At 42.1% G+C, this 15,094-nt stretch overlaps 1 protein-coding gene across 1 annotated transcript in view; it reads left to right on the top strand.

The window, feature by feature from the left end:
• inpp4b (inositol polyphosphate-4-phosphatase type II B) overlaps positions 1-15,094 on the top strand; it is a 245,706-nt gene that overhangs the window by 88,446 nt on the left and 142,166 nt on the right. Inside the window, 1 exon segment of the mRNA XM_083765321.1 lies at positions 1,967-2,046. Coding sequence (XP_083621447.1) covers positions 1,967-2,046 — 80 coding nt within the window.

Genomic DNA, 15,094 nt, shown 5'->3' with positions numbered 1-15,094 from the left:
AGTCATATTTTAGTCATCTGAAATGTCTAGTTTTAGTCGAGTAAATATATATATATATATATTTTTAAAGATATTTACGCCTTTTATTGATTTTTGAAGGGACAGACAGTAGGCTGACAGGAAACGGGAGAGAGATGGGGGATGACATGCAGTAAAGGCCGTGTCGGGCCCGGGAGTCGAACCCGCGGCACACCGGACCACCAGTCAGGTGCCCAGACCGTTAGGCCACGGCCTGGGCCAAATATACAATTTTAGTCAACTAAATAGTCATAGTTTTAGTCATCATAGCTTAGTTTTTATTTAGTTTTTGTGTGGTTTTTGTCATTGAAAAAAGGTAGTCTGCAAACATTTTGTCCTCATAGTTTTAGGACAGAATCAACACTGCCCTGACATGATAAGGTTTGAGAAGTGCTGCTTGCAGTGTGTCCTTGTTGCAGTGTTGGCCCTCCTGCAACATCCTGTAGCATAGCAGAGGACGTAGAGCACATAGCATGTGTGTCACAACTGCAGGTGGTGTGTGACTGTGTGTGTGTGTGTGTGTGTGTGTGTGTGTGTGTGTGTGTGTGTGTGTGTGTGTGTGTGTGTGTGTGTGTGTGTGTGTGTGTGTGTGTGTGTGTGTGTGTGTGTGCGTGTGCGTGTGCGTGTGTTGAGGTGTTGTGAATTCAATTCCTCCCATCACTCCTAGTTATTGATGGTCTCATTCTGTACCTCTCTCTCCCTGACCCAGTTCCTCTACGATGACACTTCATGCACATACTCGAGCACACACACACACACACACATCTACACACACACACACACACACACACACACACATGACACACCGCCCACTGCCAGCAAATGTCAAAGACACAGTCAAAGACAGTCAGACAGAGAGTAAGGGAGAGATTGATTCAGAGAGAGAGAGCGGAATCAGAGAGAGTCAGAGAGAGATAGTGGAAGAGACAGCTGGATTCCAAGACAGAGATGGAGTGGAAGCAGTGGCGAATGGACCTGGCAATAGGCCATAGGGGGTGCGTGCGATGCGGTATGATGCGGTGCGTCTCGTTTCATTGTACCAAACGAGTCTTGTGTTTACATCAATTTGTATGTTTCACTTTCAATCAATCTGTATGTATTTGTAATGTCTGTCTAAGTGCAGGGCTGCAGCCTGCATCAGAAATGACTTTGGACAGATGGAAAAAACTTTAGTTATACTTGTAGAGTGATTACTTTACCTGGGTTACATCTTCTCATAGTGCTGACATGACATAATAATCCCATCTAGTGTTTCATTAGCGCGACGGAACGTGACAAAATAGGCTACAGCTGAGCTATGTTTTGCTGCTGACAGGCAGCTGCATGAACACAGTAACACATGCGTTGAAACAAGGCTGATGTAGTAAAGATACAGTACCAAGGAGTGGACAGTGATGTCACTGTTATGCAACACTGATGTAGTATGGACTTGAAGCTGTTTATAAACCAGTCAAGGATTTGTCAGTGACATCACTGACGAATCCTTGGTGTTACTCTTCCTGCGACCGAGTAGCCTCTGAAACCAGGCTTTCACCGTCGTCTTGACTCTTTTTTTCTCTTCTTCTGAGAAGAGAAAGAGACAGTCAGAGAGACGGCGAAAGAAACACACAGTCAGAGTACATACTGTACAGTCATAGGTCATAAGGTCAGCCTCACCAATGCAACTCCTTGAGTTGCAAGGAGTTGCATTGGTGTGGTTGACCTTTTAACAGTTTGGTTGTTTAATTCTGGAGCAACATGCTACAGTAGGACTTTGCAAACAGCCTCTGTTACATACAGTATATGAAATGATCTATCTATCTATCCATCCATCCATTGCAATATCTGACATATTAATGCTACAGTGAATGTACGTGAACCATATTTTTGTCCATTGTCCATCACTACCTTGTATGATCAATTTTGAGAATATACAATAAATGTGTTCCTTCTTGGTCTGGTTCCACAGCGCAGCTACCTGGGCAGTGCCACGTTCTCAGTGGGTGACCTGCTGAAGTCTAAAGACCAACAGCTCACTCTCAATTTGAGGTAAGTCTACTCTACACTCAGAACTGACTGACTGCTCTTTAGACCACCTGATTGGGACCCAAGTCTTTTTTCCCTCGATATCAAATCTCTTGCAGTATATTGAGAGTGTGTAGATCTGCTATTCACCCCGGAATAGGAACACGATAGGTTAGAGTGGCACACTATGCAAAATGAGCAATAACAAGCGCTGATTGTTTAGCCATGGGTTCCAACTTACACTTCGTAGTGAAAACATTGTATTTACACGGTAGCGTTGATTCACAATGAATTTTGTTCATCAAATAAAAAGTACTAAGACTACAAATTCATTGCCCAGTTTTAGGTTTTTGTCAGACACTATAAGGTAATAGTAGACTTTGTAATTATTGCAAGGCTGAAACGCTTGTTTACATAGCAGAATAAATCAGGGTTGCTGTTACTCAGTCTGCTGTGAGTGGAATAGCTTTTCTGAGGAAATGGTGCCACATGGACTCTTATGGAAGAATGGAAGAAAAGTCTTACAAAGTGGAACCAGATGCTGCTATAGTGTATAGAGGAATATTGTGTTCTTTAATATTAGGAATGCACAGTATATCAAAAGTTGCATTATTATCCTCTAATGATTGGAAAAAGTTCATAAGTTATTAACATTCTGATAATGATCGGCCGCTCTTCGGGGGCGGGACTGCAACGCTGATTTTGACCTTATGCTTTCTGTTTTTGTATCATGGCTATGGTAAATGAACAGTGATCGATCTTTACCTGGGTTTAACCTTTTATTACCCTCATTAAGTGTATAGTGTGAACTTCTTTTGAAGTGCCAAAAGAATTGACAATTATCTGCAGTAAAGCAGCAATTATTATCGGTTATGATCATCAACCCAGAAATTCCATGGACAGTATCAAATTCAATTTTGAGGTTAGAGAAACATGCATATGGATGGGCAATCAGACTCAAGCTGTGGAGATGTGGATTATGTCAAGTAATTCAATCATAACAAATGCTCTTTTGTACAGGACGCTACCCTGTCTGACTGTACAGTATTCTGTTTTCTACTGAGAAACTGTGCTGGAGATTTTTAGGGCTGTTTAAGTAGATATACAGTAGGTTAGACTGTTTTTCCCACCCACTTTCTCCCCTCCAGTATAAATATTTGAGCAGGCGACTAGCAGGCTAATGCCTGTAGCTTACTAGCTAACGCCAGGGCTCCACTGGGCGCGTCTGTGTCACGTCTCCGTCAGCGTCGGGAATGTTCCCTTTTAATCAATGGAGGGTGGCTCCACTGCCCGCGTTGCGTTGCGTTGTGCTGCGTTCGTTTTTTGACGCACGCACGCAAATCTGCAAATCTGCAATCTTCTGTCCTTGACCAGGGAAATAAAGTTAGCTTATAAGAGGTTAATAATAATAATAATGGCAGTTAGAGGTCAAGGTTGATTAAAAGGAAAAACCGTTGAGGAGGAAAGGAATGTGGTTGGTGATGCAGCTGAGCTAGTGTAGTTCATTGTGATTGGTCTACTTTTGTGGTGATATAGCTTAAATACATACAGACTACAGAGCTACTTGTCTTTGTCTCCTCAAGGCTTGATTACTGCAACACACTTCTCATCGGGATTCCTAGCAAGAGCATCCCAGAAGCTCCAGTACATTCAGAGCAGTGCTGCTAGGATCCAGATGAGAGTGAGGAAATAGGAACATATATCACACCCAAACTCCATTCGCTATACTGGCTTCCCGTCTCCTTTAGGATAGAGAACAACTAAGGTCTCCCACACATTTGGTTTGGATAAGTGGTTGTCCAGAACTGCCGATCCAAATGTTGTGCTCATATCTATCTATCTATAAATTCACCGAAAATTGTCTGTCACTCATTCTGTCTGTCCTTCTGTCTGTAGCCTACACTTCCTTATCCTGACTCCGCTAGATGGGGCAGTAGAGAGTACTCTCTACTGCCCCATCTGGCGAACATCATTTGCTGTTCATATATTCACGGGTAAGGACTAGTATAGGCAATTAGGCATATATGGAGATCCGGATGTACAGACCGCCCTATCTGACCAATATGCCCATAGTCGTGTGCAGGGGACTGATCAGTGAGCACCCGAGGGAGGAGTTGGTCCAGAAGCACGGGTCAGCACCATGAAGGTAGACGAATGACTAATTTCCGACAAAAACCTTTTCATTAGTTACTTTCAAATCCACGCGTTCATGTACTTTTTTATATGCATTGTAATCCCCATAGGGGGATTTTAGATTGCCTCATATAATAACTGTGTTATAAACATGTCATCCCGGCCCAATTCAGAATGGTCTCGCTGATATCCACCCTCTAGCAATCCATCGTCCCCGTCGGTAGGTAACGCTCGGCTCGCCTGTGCTCTGCCGTCCACTGTTTACTATGTTAACCGTGGACCGTTGGACATGCCATGTTAAAACGCTTTTTCATCTCAGAATCCTTTCTCAGATTGAGGTGTTTGAACAGAACGGCAATGATAGTGGCTCATTACTAAACTGTCGCTACCTCGCGGTTACATTATAATGCTTAGGATGACTTATAAAAAGGAACTACAGACTCAATGTTGGAATTAAATGAGTTAACTTCTACTTATTAAAAACAATGTGGCTACTTAGTACTCCACCCACATTACATATTCTGATCACGTCCTGCACTAAGACTTTCATTATCCTGAGTAAAAGCTTTTCTCTTTTCTCTTTCCTCCTTTCCTGACTTGTTTTTTCTGTAAAGTCACTCAATTATTGGTAGTTGCAGCTGGTTGATGTTTTTTTGGGCTTGATTCTAAAGTGTATAGTAGTTGCTTATTTGGGCTTGCTTCCACATTTCTTCACATCAAGGAACATCCATCTGAACATATTTAAAAAATATTCAAAATATTTCGATTTATTCTCAATGTGTTTTTAAATAACGGATGTAAAACCTCACAATGTGTCGCTGTGAAGTGTGAGCTTGTAGATCAGCTATTTTCATTTGTGCTTGTTTTCATAGACCTGGCCACTTGTTTCTCTTGCAAAACTGGCAACACAGCAAGAGAAAGATGAACTTATGCACACACAAACACAATGCACTATGGGCTGTAAGAAAAAGGTGAATAGATAGCTATGTGTGTCCCTGGCTGTGTCCCAGCACGAAAATAGCGTTTGGTTGGTTTTCACAACCAAGTGTCACAGTTGCGCAGCCGAACACACACACACACACACACACACACACATTAACTGTATATATGATGATTTCGGGTGTGACAGTACAGTACAGTACAGGGACCCCCTGAGGACCCCCACACGGTAACTCTGTCATTTCTCGACCGTTTCCCCTGGGCGCGTTCCTGTGGGTCTGGAAGTTCCAGGGACCCCCCGGGAACCTCCACACGGAGTAGCACCACTCACTTCACACGGGTGTGATTTTATATGCCATAGAGCATGATATAGGGTGGTAATTGTTTACTGTATCATGAATTACAACTGTAGGAGAGCCTCCCATAAAGCCACAATTAGCTTGGCATCCCGCAAATTGGTGTGCAATTTGATTTCGGTCAAAATAAGTTAAACACTTATCATTCAGCTAAAAGTCAAAGCTGAAAATTGGTGCATAAATATCAAAAGAATGTATAAATATCCCGTTAGGTTTAAACTCTCGTTTTAACAGCACTCACATCAGCTTATCTTTCACAATTTATACGATGATTCAGCAATGTTTCAAGATTAATCCATTGCTTCTTCTGTCATGTCAAAGAAATAATAAAATAAAAAATACATTTACCACAAAATCTAGTTAAAAAGATTCTAGTTTTAAAATGAACGCATACATTTTCTTCTTCACTCCTGTGAAAAAAGACGATAGGAAGTGAGATGTTACAATGGAGTTGTCTGCTTCCAGCAGAAAATGAAGGACCATTATTTCTCACCTTTAGCTGAAGGTAATGTATGTAAATGCAATGAACGGGGGGGGTCTGGCCAGAGATTATTGAGCACAAAAGCCTCTTTGTTGTACATTTAATTACACGTCTTGTTATTTAACAATAGGGAGAGCAGCTGCTTAATGTTTTAGAGTTCCACACTGCTGAAGGACCGTGATATAATTATTGGGGATGTGCTGAACTAGATTAAACCATTGAAATGTACAATCAAATCAGGCCTTGCATGTGAAGCATTATGTTTTAATGTATTTTTAATTGCTGCATGATTCAAATAAAGCGTAGGTGGAGGAAATCCACCATTATTCAATTGTTGTCTGAAATATTAACTAAATATATAACCGGGTTTTGTGCTATAGTGGGTTTTGTGATATTCTGCACTATGTTTGCATTAATTTGTGTGCCGAAAGAGTGATTTTGAGAGCTGTTTCACTTAACAATGTAGGTCAATGAAGAGACAATTTTCGGGGGATTATTCATTTCTAATTGACAGCGCAAACTGAATGGACTATAGTTACATTACATCATGGCATCATGCCAAGGTAACTACACCCATGGTTCCCAAAGTGGGGTCCGGGGACCCCAGGGGTCCTTGAGGCAGTTCCAGGGGGTCCCCAGCTAAATGATAGTTTGGAACCAAATGGGCCCTTATGGGTCTGTAACTCTGAGAGTGTACAAATGGAACCAAATGGACCCTATCACTATCAGAGTTAAATTTACTTTGATTTTACAATACAAATTTGGGTCTCAGAGATAGAAATGCCATTAAATGGGGGTCCTTCAAGTTAAAATAGTTGAGAATCTCTGCTATGGGGACCCTGCAATTTCAAATGGGGGTCCGCGGGCTAATTAGTGTAAATGTGGTGGTCCTTGACATGAAAAGATTTGGGAACCACTGAACTACACAACCCAAACCTACCAAATGTCTATGTGCTTTCAGACCACCCATGAACCAAACACGTCACAAAGTTTCAGCACCATAGACAGCGCCTTTGTTTTATACAGTGAAAAGCAGTCTGTCTGTGTAGGCCTATACATTAAATTGCACTCAGACTCGGCTACATTCAAGGCTGTCATGTACAACTTAATACAAGTTCTCTACTTTAAGCAAGTGAGTAACATGTTGATTTAGGTGTCGCTATTAGGTCGGATGCGCACACACACACACACACACAATTGTGTGATTGATTGTCACTTTGTGGGCTGCAGCTGTGCGCCTGTGCGTTAATCTGGGCCTATACAACTGCCTTCCTCCACACACACACACACACACACACACACACAAGCTTTTTCTCACCTTGATCTCCAGGTATTCGCATGCAGTGAGTTTTGGGATAGGGGAATGGCTAGAGATTAGCGGGAACAAAAGAGCCTTTGTTTCATTTGATTACTATTCTTGTTCTAAAACAATAGGCAGAGCAGCTGTTTGTGTTTTAGAGTTTAAGGCTGATTGAGGAACATGTTAGGATTGCTAAGGATGAATTGAACAAAAACGAAGTACAACGCTTGTTTGCTGTTTACGTGATAATGTAACATTATTTTATCACACGCGAATTCCACACAAGCCGTACTGTATCCATTCATCACTAAAAAAAAACTAAAATCCATGCCGAGCGTTCCAGACCGAATTAGCGGATTTACCCTCTGTGCGGGCCGTACACTAGCTAGATCTCTTCTTCAATCACGCAATGTTTTGTTCTAGAACATGTGAAAAGTCAGTCCATGGAATCTTGTTGTTCTATCTAACGTAAGGACCAGCACCCTATATTTTTTTTTTTTCAACATTATCAACAGAATACAGTAAAAAAAACTGACCTGTACTTTAGTATCCAGCATTCTATGTCTGTGAGCGGTCGCATGTAAACACATCTAGATTCCTGTTCTTATCAATGCCTATATTCAAAGTGCCATAATACAGCTATTTGTTTCTACACTGGCACTTCTAATTCCTCTGATCTTTATAAGATCAGTTATACTGTGTGTTTTTTCCCCGTATACTTGCCCTGATGACTGTTTCGACTCTTTTTGAGTCGAAACATGTTGGCTTATTTTAACTTTTCTAAATAAAGTACATTTATTTGTATCCACCCTCTCCCCATCTTTAACCTTTTGAGTGCTCGGATCGGCGCCTTTTCTGAATACTGTGTATCGCGACCTTGAACCCTGTTTGCAATCAAAGTACTGAAGTGTATTCTGCTGCTGTGCACTCACCCTGAATGAGAAATTGAGAATGGCAGCTAAATGCTTTGAGTGCAGTCTAGTGGTCCTATAATAATAATAATAATAATAATAATAATGCATTTTATTTATAAAGCGCTTTACATTCTTACGAATCTCAAAGGTTAAAAGCATGGCAAAATAAATAAAATAAAATACAATAAAAGAAGCGTAAGCAACATCATAATCAGTAAAACATGTTATAGTGAGTTCTGTATGTCCCTGCCATATAATAGAGTATTAAAAGGATAGAGACTGAACCGGAGCGATAGCCCCCCCCCCCCTCCCCCAGTGGAAGTTGCTCAGTGGTGTTTTGAAGCACCCGGAAGAACAGTCTACTTCGCATTTTTTCGATTTGGGCACCAAAATTTGTTGCCCGAAATACGGAAGTGCAAACGGGCGCTCAATGTTAAACTCCAGCGGCACAGGGTTTCCTCGTCATAACTCCACGGGTCCACCTGCAGTCCCGCTCTTACCACTCGGGCCGAGCACTTCAGCGTTGGAGAGCTTCCCTGGGTGCTTGGTCCCTGCCCTGGTGGGCTGTCTTTTGTTGTACTGTCATGTGCACGACTGCACGTCCATTCATACTCGTGTCTATGATATGTCCACCTCTGGGCCCGCTCTCATTCTCTGCTTCTCCCTTCTTTCCTCATTATGTTTCTGTAGCTGCTCTCATTTCCTGCGGGTGAGCGCAGGTCCCTGGGTGTAATTGTCTCTGGAATGATTGACAGCATGGGGCTGCAGTGAGGAGAGTACAGAGATGGTGTGTGTGTGTGTGTGTGTGTGTGTGTGTGTGTGTGTGTGTGTGTGTGTGTGTGTGTGTGTGTGTGTGTGTGTGTGTGTGTGTGTGTGTGTGTGTGTGTGTGTGTGCGTGTGTGCGTGTGTGCGTGTGTGCGTGTGTGCGTGTGTGCGTGTGTGCGTGTGTGCGTGCGTGCGTGCGTGCGTGCGTGCGTGCGTGCGTGTCTGTCGGACTGTCCTTGTGCATATTAAAGATCTCAAACTAAAAAAAGTCCAGACTGATCACAATGACTCCACTTGGTCTGTGTCGTCCACATCAAATCAACTGTGATGATGGCATGAGATGAGGTTGAACTTGTACAGTCAAAAGTACAGTCTGGGTAGTACACTACTGGGCTGTTAGGGTTAGTAATGTACTCCCTTTTCAATCAAAACATGGCAGACGAAACGATTAATCAATTAGGACATAACTAGAAGCAGATCTGTGTTGCCACTGCTACATACTCTTTTCACTTATCTAGATTAATGCCAAAACACATTTCTGTGGCGTTCTCTGCTCAACCTGCGTCCAAGAGGGTTCCCGGGTGGGCTTAAAGTAGGCACCCAATGTGAGTCAAGGGGGAGATGAGTTGGCAACTTTTTGCACATTAAGCTTAAAATGAATGGCATTAATGCTTTCATGACATTCATTTTCATTGATTGTTTTTTCTTTTAGGTTTTACGACCTCAAATTAGCCCTCTAAATCCCAGCCCAAATAGCTATATTGACCAATGACAGCAACTGTTGCTATGCAGGTCAAGCTTTCACCACCTCATAGCTGTGTTGTTGAACACGGCTTAACGTCAGGAAAGTTACACGACTGACCCACCCAGGTGATGGCAATAATACTAATGACCGTAGTCTTACCGTGCAACATGAAAACTCCTGGCAGGCGGTCGTTAAAAGTTGATTTCCTCGCAATTCTACAGTAGTTCATTTAAATAATGTCATGCACATTTGCCCAGTGCATAGCCTATACTGCTGGCCTGGTTGACTACATTTAGAAGACATTTTGAAGGTTTTGCGAGGTTTTGAGAAGGACAGCTTGACCTGTCTCTTCGCTGCTAACGTGCCTATTGGACAAGGACGGGTTGGGGAGGGACTTAGCGAAGGGCTAATTACACCCAAACAACCTGAACTTTTCTGTGGTCTGGGTTTTCTCTGTCTCCTAAAGCCTTCTGAGCTGCAATGAAAAAATTACAATTTACCAGCAGATGTCACTGTTTTGGCTGCCAATCATCATGCTTCAGGTTCATATATGCACATATGTGGATATAGGAAATATATGTGTCTCTATAGTTTATGCGACTTACAGCATTGTGGATATGTTGTTAGTCTTACTTGTCTTGCTACAATCTCGCAACCTTACAATCTTGCAGTCACAGTTGGGCAAACTGCTTGTTTTGTGGTTGACTTTGCTCAACAGAACAGAATGTGGGATTACATATTTTTTACCCTTGGGGCAGAGGTACTTTAACTGGGCCAACAATCTTGTATTAAAGCATGTGTGACTGTACAAATGTTTGTCTGTCTCTATTTGTTAGTGTATGTATGCAAGCATCTATTGGTCATCAAAAATGTATAAATGTATATTGAACTGTAACAGTAAATAATTTTAAGGGAGGGACAAACTTAATGAAGTTGTACATGACAGCCGTGAATGTAAATGCCTATACAGACAGACTGCCTTTGGCTGTATACAATAAAGGCATGTCATTCTGTAAGATAGTGCCCAAGCACCTGCCAATTATCTTCGTAGGAAAAAGTGCCCATTTATATAATTTCTCTCATGTATACCTCTACATTCATTACAAATTCTTGGCTAGGCGGTTTGGTTTCTCCCTCCATATAATTGTGTTTTTAGCAAGAAACAAACCGGTGTGCTCAACATAAAAGTCTTAAGGCAGAATGATGGATAGATGCTGTACCAACCCAAAAGGCACAAAAATAGCAAATGTGTATGTGACACTCAATAAAGCACAGCAGTAGAAGGAAACAGTCTTAGGTCTTAACACCCACACTTCTCAGAAATGCTGAGGAAGTTAATACTTTTTGGCTTCAATGAAACTTGCTATAGCTGGTGTATCTATTATTTATCATCCATATTGTTGACTGATATAGTAAAGTATGCACTTTTGTTGTCTTCTCTGGTTTCTAAATTTGCCACTGTCTCCAGTAATGGATAAACACTATAGCCCCTGCTGCCCTCCCAGCATCATGTGCATGTCCCTGCCTGCACTGGTGCAAACAAAAAGCCATGGGCAACACTGCCACTGAGTTTAAATAAATCCTGCCATTGTTAGTGATATGTCTTTACTGTAGGTGTGTGATGAACATATTGTTATTATTTAAGATACCTACTGTACGTTTGCATAACTTTCCTCAAAGCTCTCCAATTTGGCGATTTGGCATTTTGCCATTATGCAAATATGTGGAGGGAAAAATCTAACATCTGAGTGTAGGAGAGATTTTACAACATGTGCTTGTTTACGCAATGCAATATAATTTCTTCATAAGTATCATTATGTACATTATCTCCTTGATAAAGCTATGTTTAAATGTTGCTCAAGGCTCTCAGGTAGCAAGCTAAGGATTTTTTGTTGCTCGAGTAAAACGTCATACACAGCATTTACTCGTTGGGGTGGTACGCTGCCTGGCATGGGGGGTTTTCTACCTCCTATATTTTTTTTGTTTGTTTTTACTGTAAGTTTAATATCGAGCAAACTCTAAAAAAAATTCTCTATGATGGTTGTGCATCGCATTGAAAACATCACAGCTTGTAGATCTGCTATCTTCAGTGCGAGACACTGTTGCGCAACTTAGTATGAATGAATCAAGCTGCATGGCCTTGGGAGGGTTCAACCTGGAGCGACACCCGGAGCAGTCACTTTACTGTCTGACGTTAAGAAAAAGGTCACCTCTCACAGTCACCGTTTGATTATACAACATGGTGACACTGGATGTCACATGTCATGTGACACACCGAGGTTGTGTGTGTGTGTGTGTGTGTGTGTGTGTGTGTGTGTGTGTGTGTGTGTGTGTGTGTGTGTGTGTGTGTGTGTGTGTGTGTGTGTGTGTGTGTGTGTGTGTGTGTGTGTGCGTATACACCTGTAAAAGAAAATCACATAAAAAAAAACGAGTTTATTTATTGATTTAAGGCATGTTCATTCTGGCGAGATGAGGCATATTCTGCTGGAGTTGGTCACATATGTACATGCATCACTGTCATGACATTTGTATGGAGTGCTATGATGTATCTGTGTTTGTATGTAGAATGAATTATCATTAACCCCTATACGCAGTTGCAATGCACACACACACACACACACACACACAGTTACAAGTTACAAATTGTTGATGTCGGGTGGAAACCTCATGTACAAAACTGTTACTTTTCAGGATTAAAAAAAAGCAGATCTACAAGCTCAAACGTGACTTCATGATAGGACATTTTGAGCTTGAAAATCTGAGATTTTTGCTACTTGAGTATGACGAAATGGGGCATTGATTTATGAAAAAACATAAAAAGTTTAATAATGGAGATGAGTGGTTTCTGCCAGACAGCAACGACATTCTGCGATGCGCTGACAGCAGTCAGTTCGCCAGTCGCCCCTTCATCTATCCCTCTGGATGGCTACACAGACAGAATGAAGAATCACTGTCATCCACTGTAAGAGACACTCTCTCACTCAAGACGTCCTCCTACAATTCCTCTTTTCTGTTCTGATGAGACGAGGCCGGTATATCACACTCTCCTGACGCGCGCTGTCATTTTTAACCCTCACCCTCTCCATTGACGCAGCATTACTAGCGCGGGGAACGCTTACACCGTCGTAGCCTGTTACCGTCTCCCGTAAATCTCTGCCCGCTCCTGTGTTGCACACGTTTGATGTGCAGCCTATTTCCTTCCTCGGTCATTACTCAAACTAGAATGAACGAGGTCCATTCAGAGTGTGTGTGTGTGTGTGTGTGTGTGTGTGTGTGTGTGTGTGTGCGTGTTTAATATGCTTGCGGGGGCCAAACATCCCCACAAGTATAGAGTGTTGTATGCGCAATTGTGCATGCATAAAGTGAGTGGCAAAGTGAGTGTAACGTTGTTTAATGCAATCAGATAGGACTTTTCTGTTTGGATTTATTGGCTGTCAAGGCCAGAAAGTAGTATTTTGCCATTTGCCCACATAACTTCTTCATGCCATGACTTTGCAGATGTAACTTTAATGCACCTGTGTGTGTGTGTGTGTGTGTGTGTGTGTGTGTGTGTGTGTGTGTGTGTGTGTGTGTGTGTGTGTGTGTGTGTGTGTGTGTGTGTGTGTGTGTGTGTGTGTGTGTGTGTGTGTGTGTGTGTGTGTGTGTGTGTGTGTGTGTGTGTGTGTGTGTGTGTGTGTGTGTGTGTGTCTTTAACATGACATGTACGTCGTATAGTATGAATGTCAGTGTTTTATGTACAGTAGTGTCACACACACACTAACCAAGTTTATAGGTCTTTTTTGGTTGGCGATTTGTTTATTAGAAAGATTTACAGTATAATTCATCTCATGATTCAAAGCATTGGGTTTATTTATTACATTGGCTGTTTGGTTGGTGTATTCAAGGCTTACAGGAAGATGAATGCTGAGGATTTTACCGTGCACCATGTTCTATATAGGCTACATTTGTTTAGTACAGTACAGTTCAGGGGGGGTTAAAGGACCACCGTACTCCATTTTTGAGGTTATTGATTTTCTTTCAACACCCGTCTGTGTGTTCGTTAAAAATATTGAACCAATGAAAAGTATTAAAAAGCGATTTGGACAAAACCTCTTAACTGCATTGGACCCTCAAACTGTCTGCAAAAGCAGCTAACTCCACCACCTCTCCCCCTCTCATGCTAGTAATTGACCATATAATGTCACAATACCAACTTTGATGATGCAGTATTGCATTGTTAATTTTTTTTTTAGTTTTCTTCATTTCCTGAAAAAGGAAATAAATAAATCCTGAATTCTTTTTTGAGTTAGGTGGTTTCTCCCCGACAGCAGAGATATAAGTAAACGCCACCCATTTCCCACCCGGGGAATGAAGTCATTGTCCCTGTGTTGGTGCTTCTCAATCTTTCCTGGATCAGTAAGCGTTGGTACTGTAGCGTGCTGCATGCTGCTACCCTTTGTGCCGTACACAGGTGCCTATATGTTTGTGTGGTGCCCTTACACCACTTCACCTCAGGCACCGAACAGCATCTTTCAGCAGAATCGCTCCCCGACCAAAGTAACCGTTCTCTTCTCTTCCCCCCCCCCATGCTCCCTGCAGCTCATTAATGCAGACCTGCTCATTCCTAGAGGAAGAAGCAGAAACATTGTGTGTGAAACTAACAATACAGAGTACACACTGTAGACACTTTGACTCTGTGCTGCAGAGTCAGAGCTTCACTTGGTCTCTCAATAATGCATGTTATGTATACACTCAGGAGGAATGATTAGCGTCTCCAAAATGGAAGGCGAGCTCTCACCCCACAGCAGAACAGCAGCAGCAGCAAATTGTTCTGCTTTAATGGGACAACGCATGCACACACACACACACACACACCCCAATATCTGGCCAAATGAATGTCACTTGTCAAGTGACTGCATGTGTTATGTCTTCCTCGGTCCTTGTTGTCCAACCCCCCTCCCCCCTCTCTCTCTCGTTTCAATTGAATTCAAAGGAGCTTTATTGGCATGAAAAAGCTTTATACTTGACAGCAGTATTTCAATGTTTTAGCATTCACTTAGTATAAAAACATTTGCGATAAGTAGCAGCGTTTTATTCAAATGTAATTGAATTAAAGTTAGTTGCTCTGTTTATATAACAGTTTCTATGTACCTAGGTCTCTCTGTCTCTGTCTCTCTGTCTCTGTCTCTGTCTCTCTCTCTCTCTCTCTCTCTCTCTCTCTCTCTCTCTCTCTCTCTCTCTCTCTCTCTCTCTCTCTCTCTCTCTCTCTCTCTGCTAGTCATTCTCTTATCTCTACTAAAAAGGAAAGGCGCCCTGTGGTCCATTTCCACAGTACGATTTGAGATTGTATTTTGATACAAACTTACATGCGTGCGTGTGCATTCGTTTGTGCACTCATGCATCTGTGTGTGTGTGTGTGTGTGTGTGTGTGTGTGTGTGTGTGTGTGTGTGTGTGTGTGT

This window comes from Protomyctophum parallelum (assembly GCF_964188405.1).
Source record: "Protomyctophum parallelum genome assembly, chromosome: 5".
Taxonomy (NCBI): domain Eukaryota; kingdom Metazoa; phylum Chordata; class Actinopteri; order Myctophiformes; family Myctophidae; genus Protomyctophum; species Protomyctophum parallelum.
This window is presented reverse-complemented; position numbering and strand designations above follow the sequence as displayed.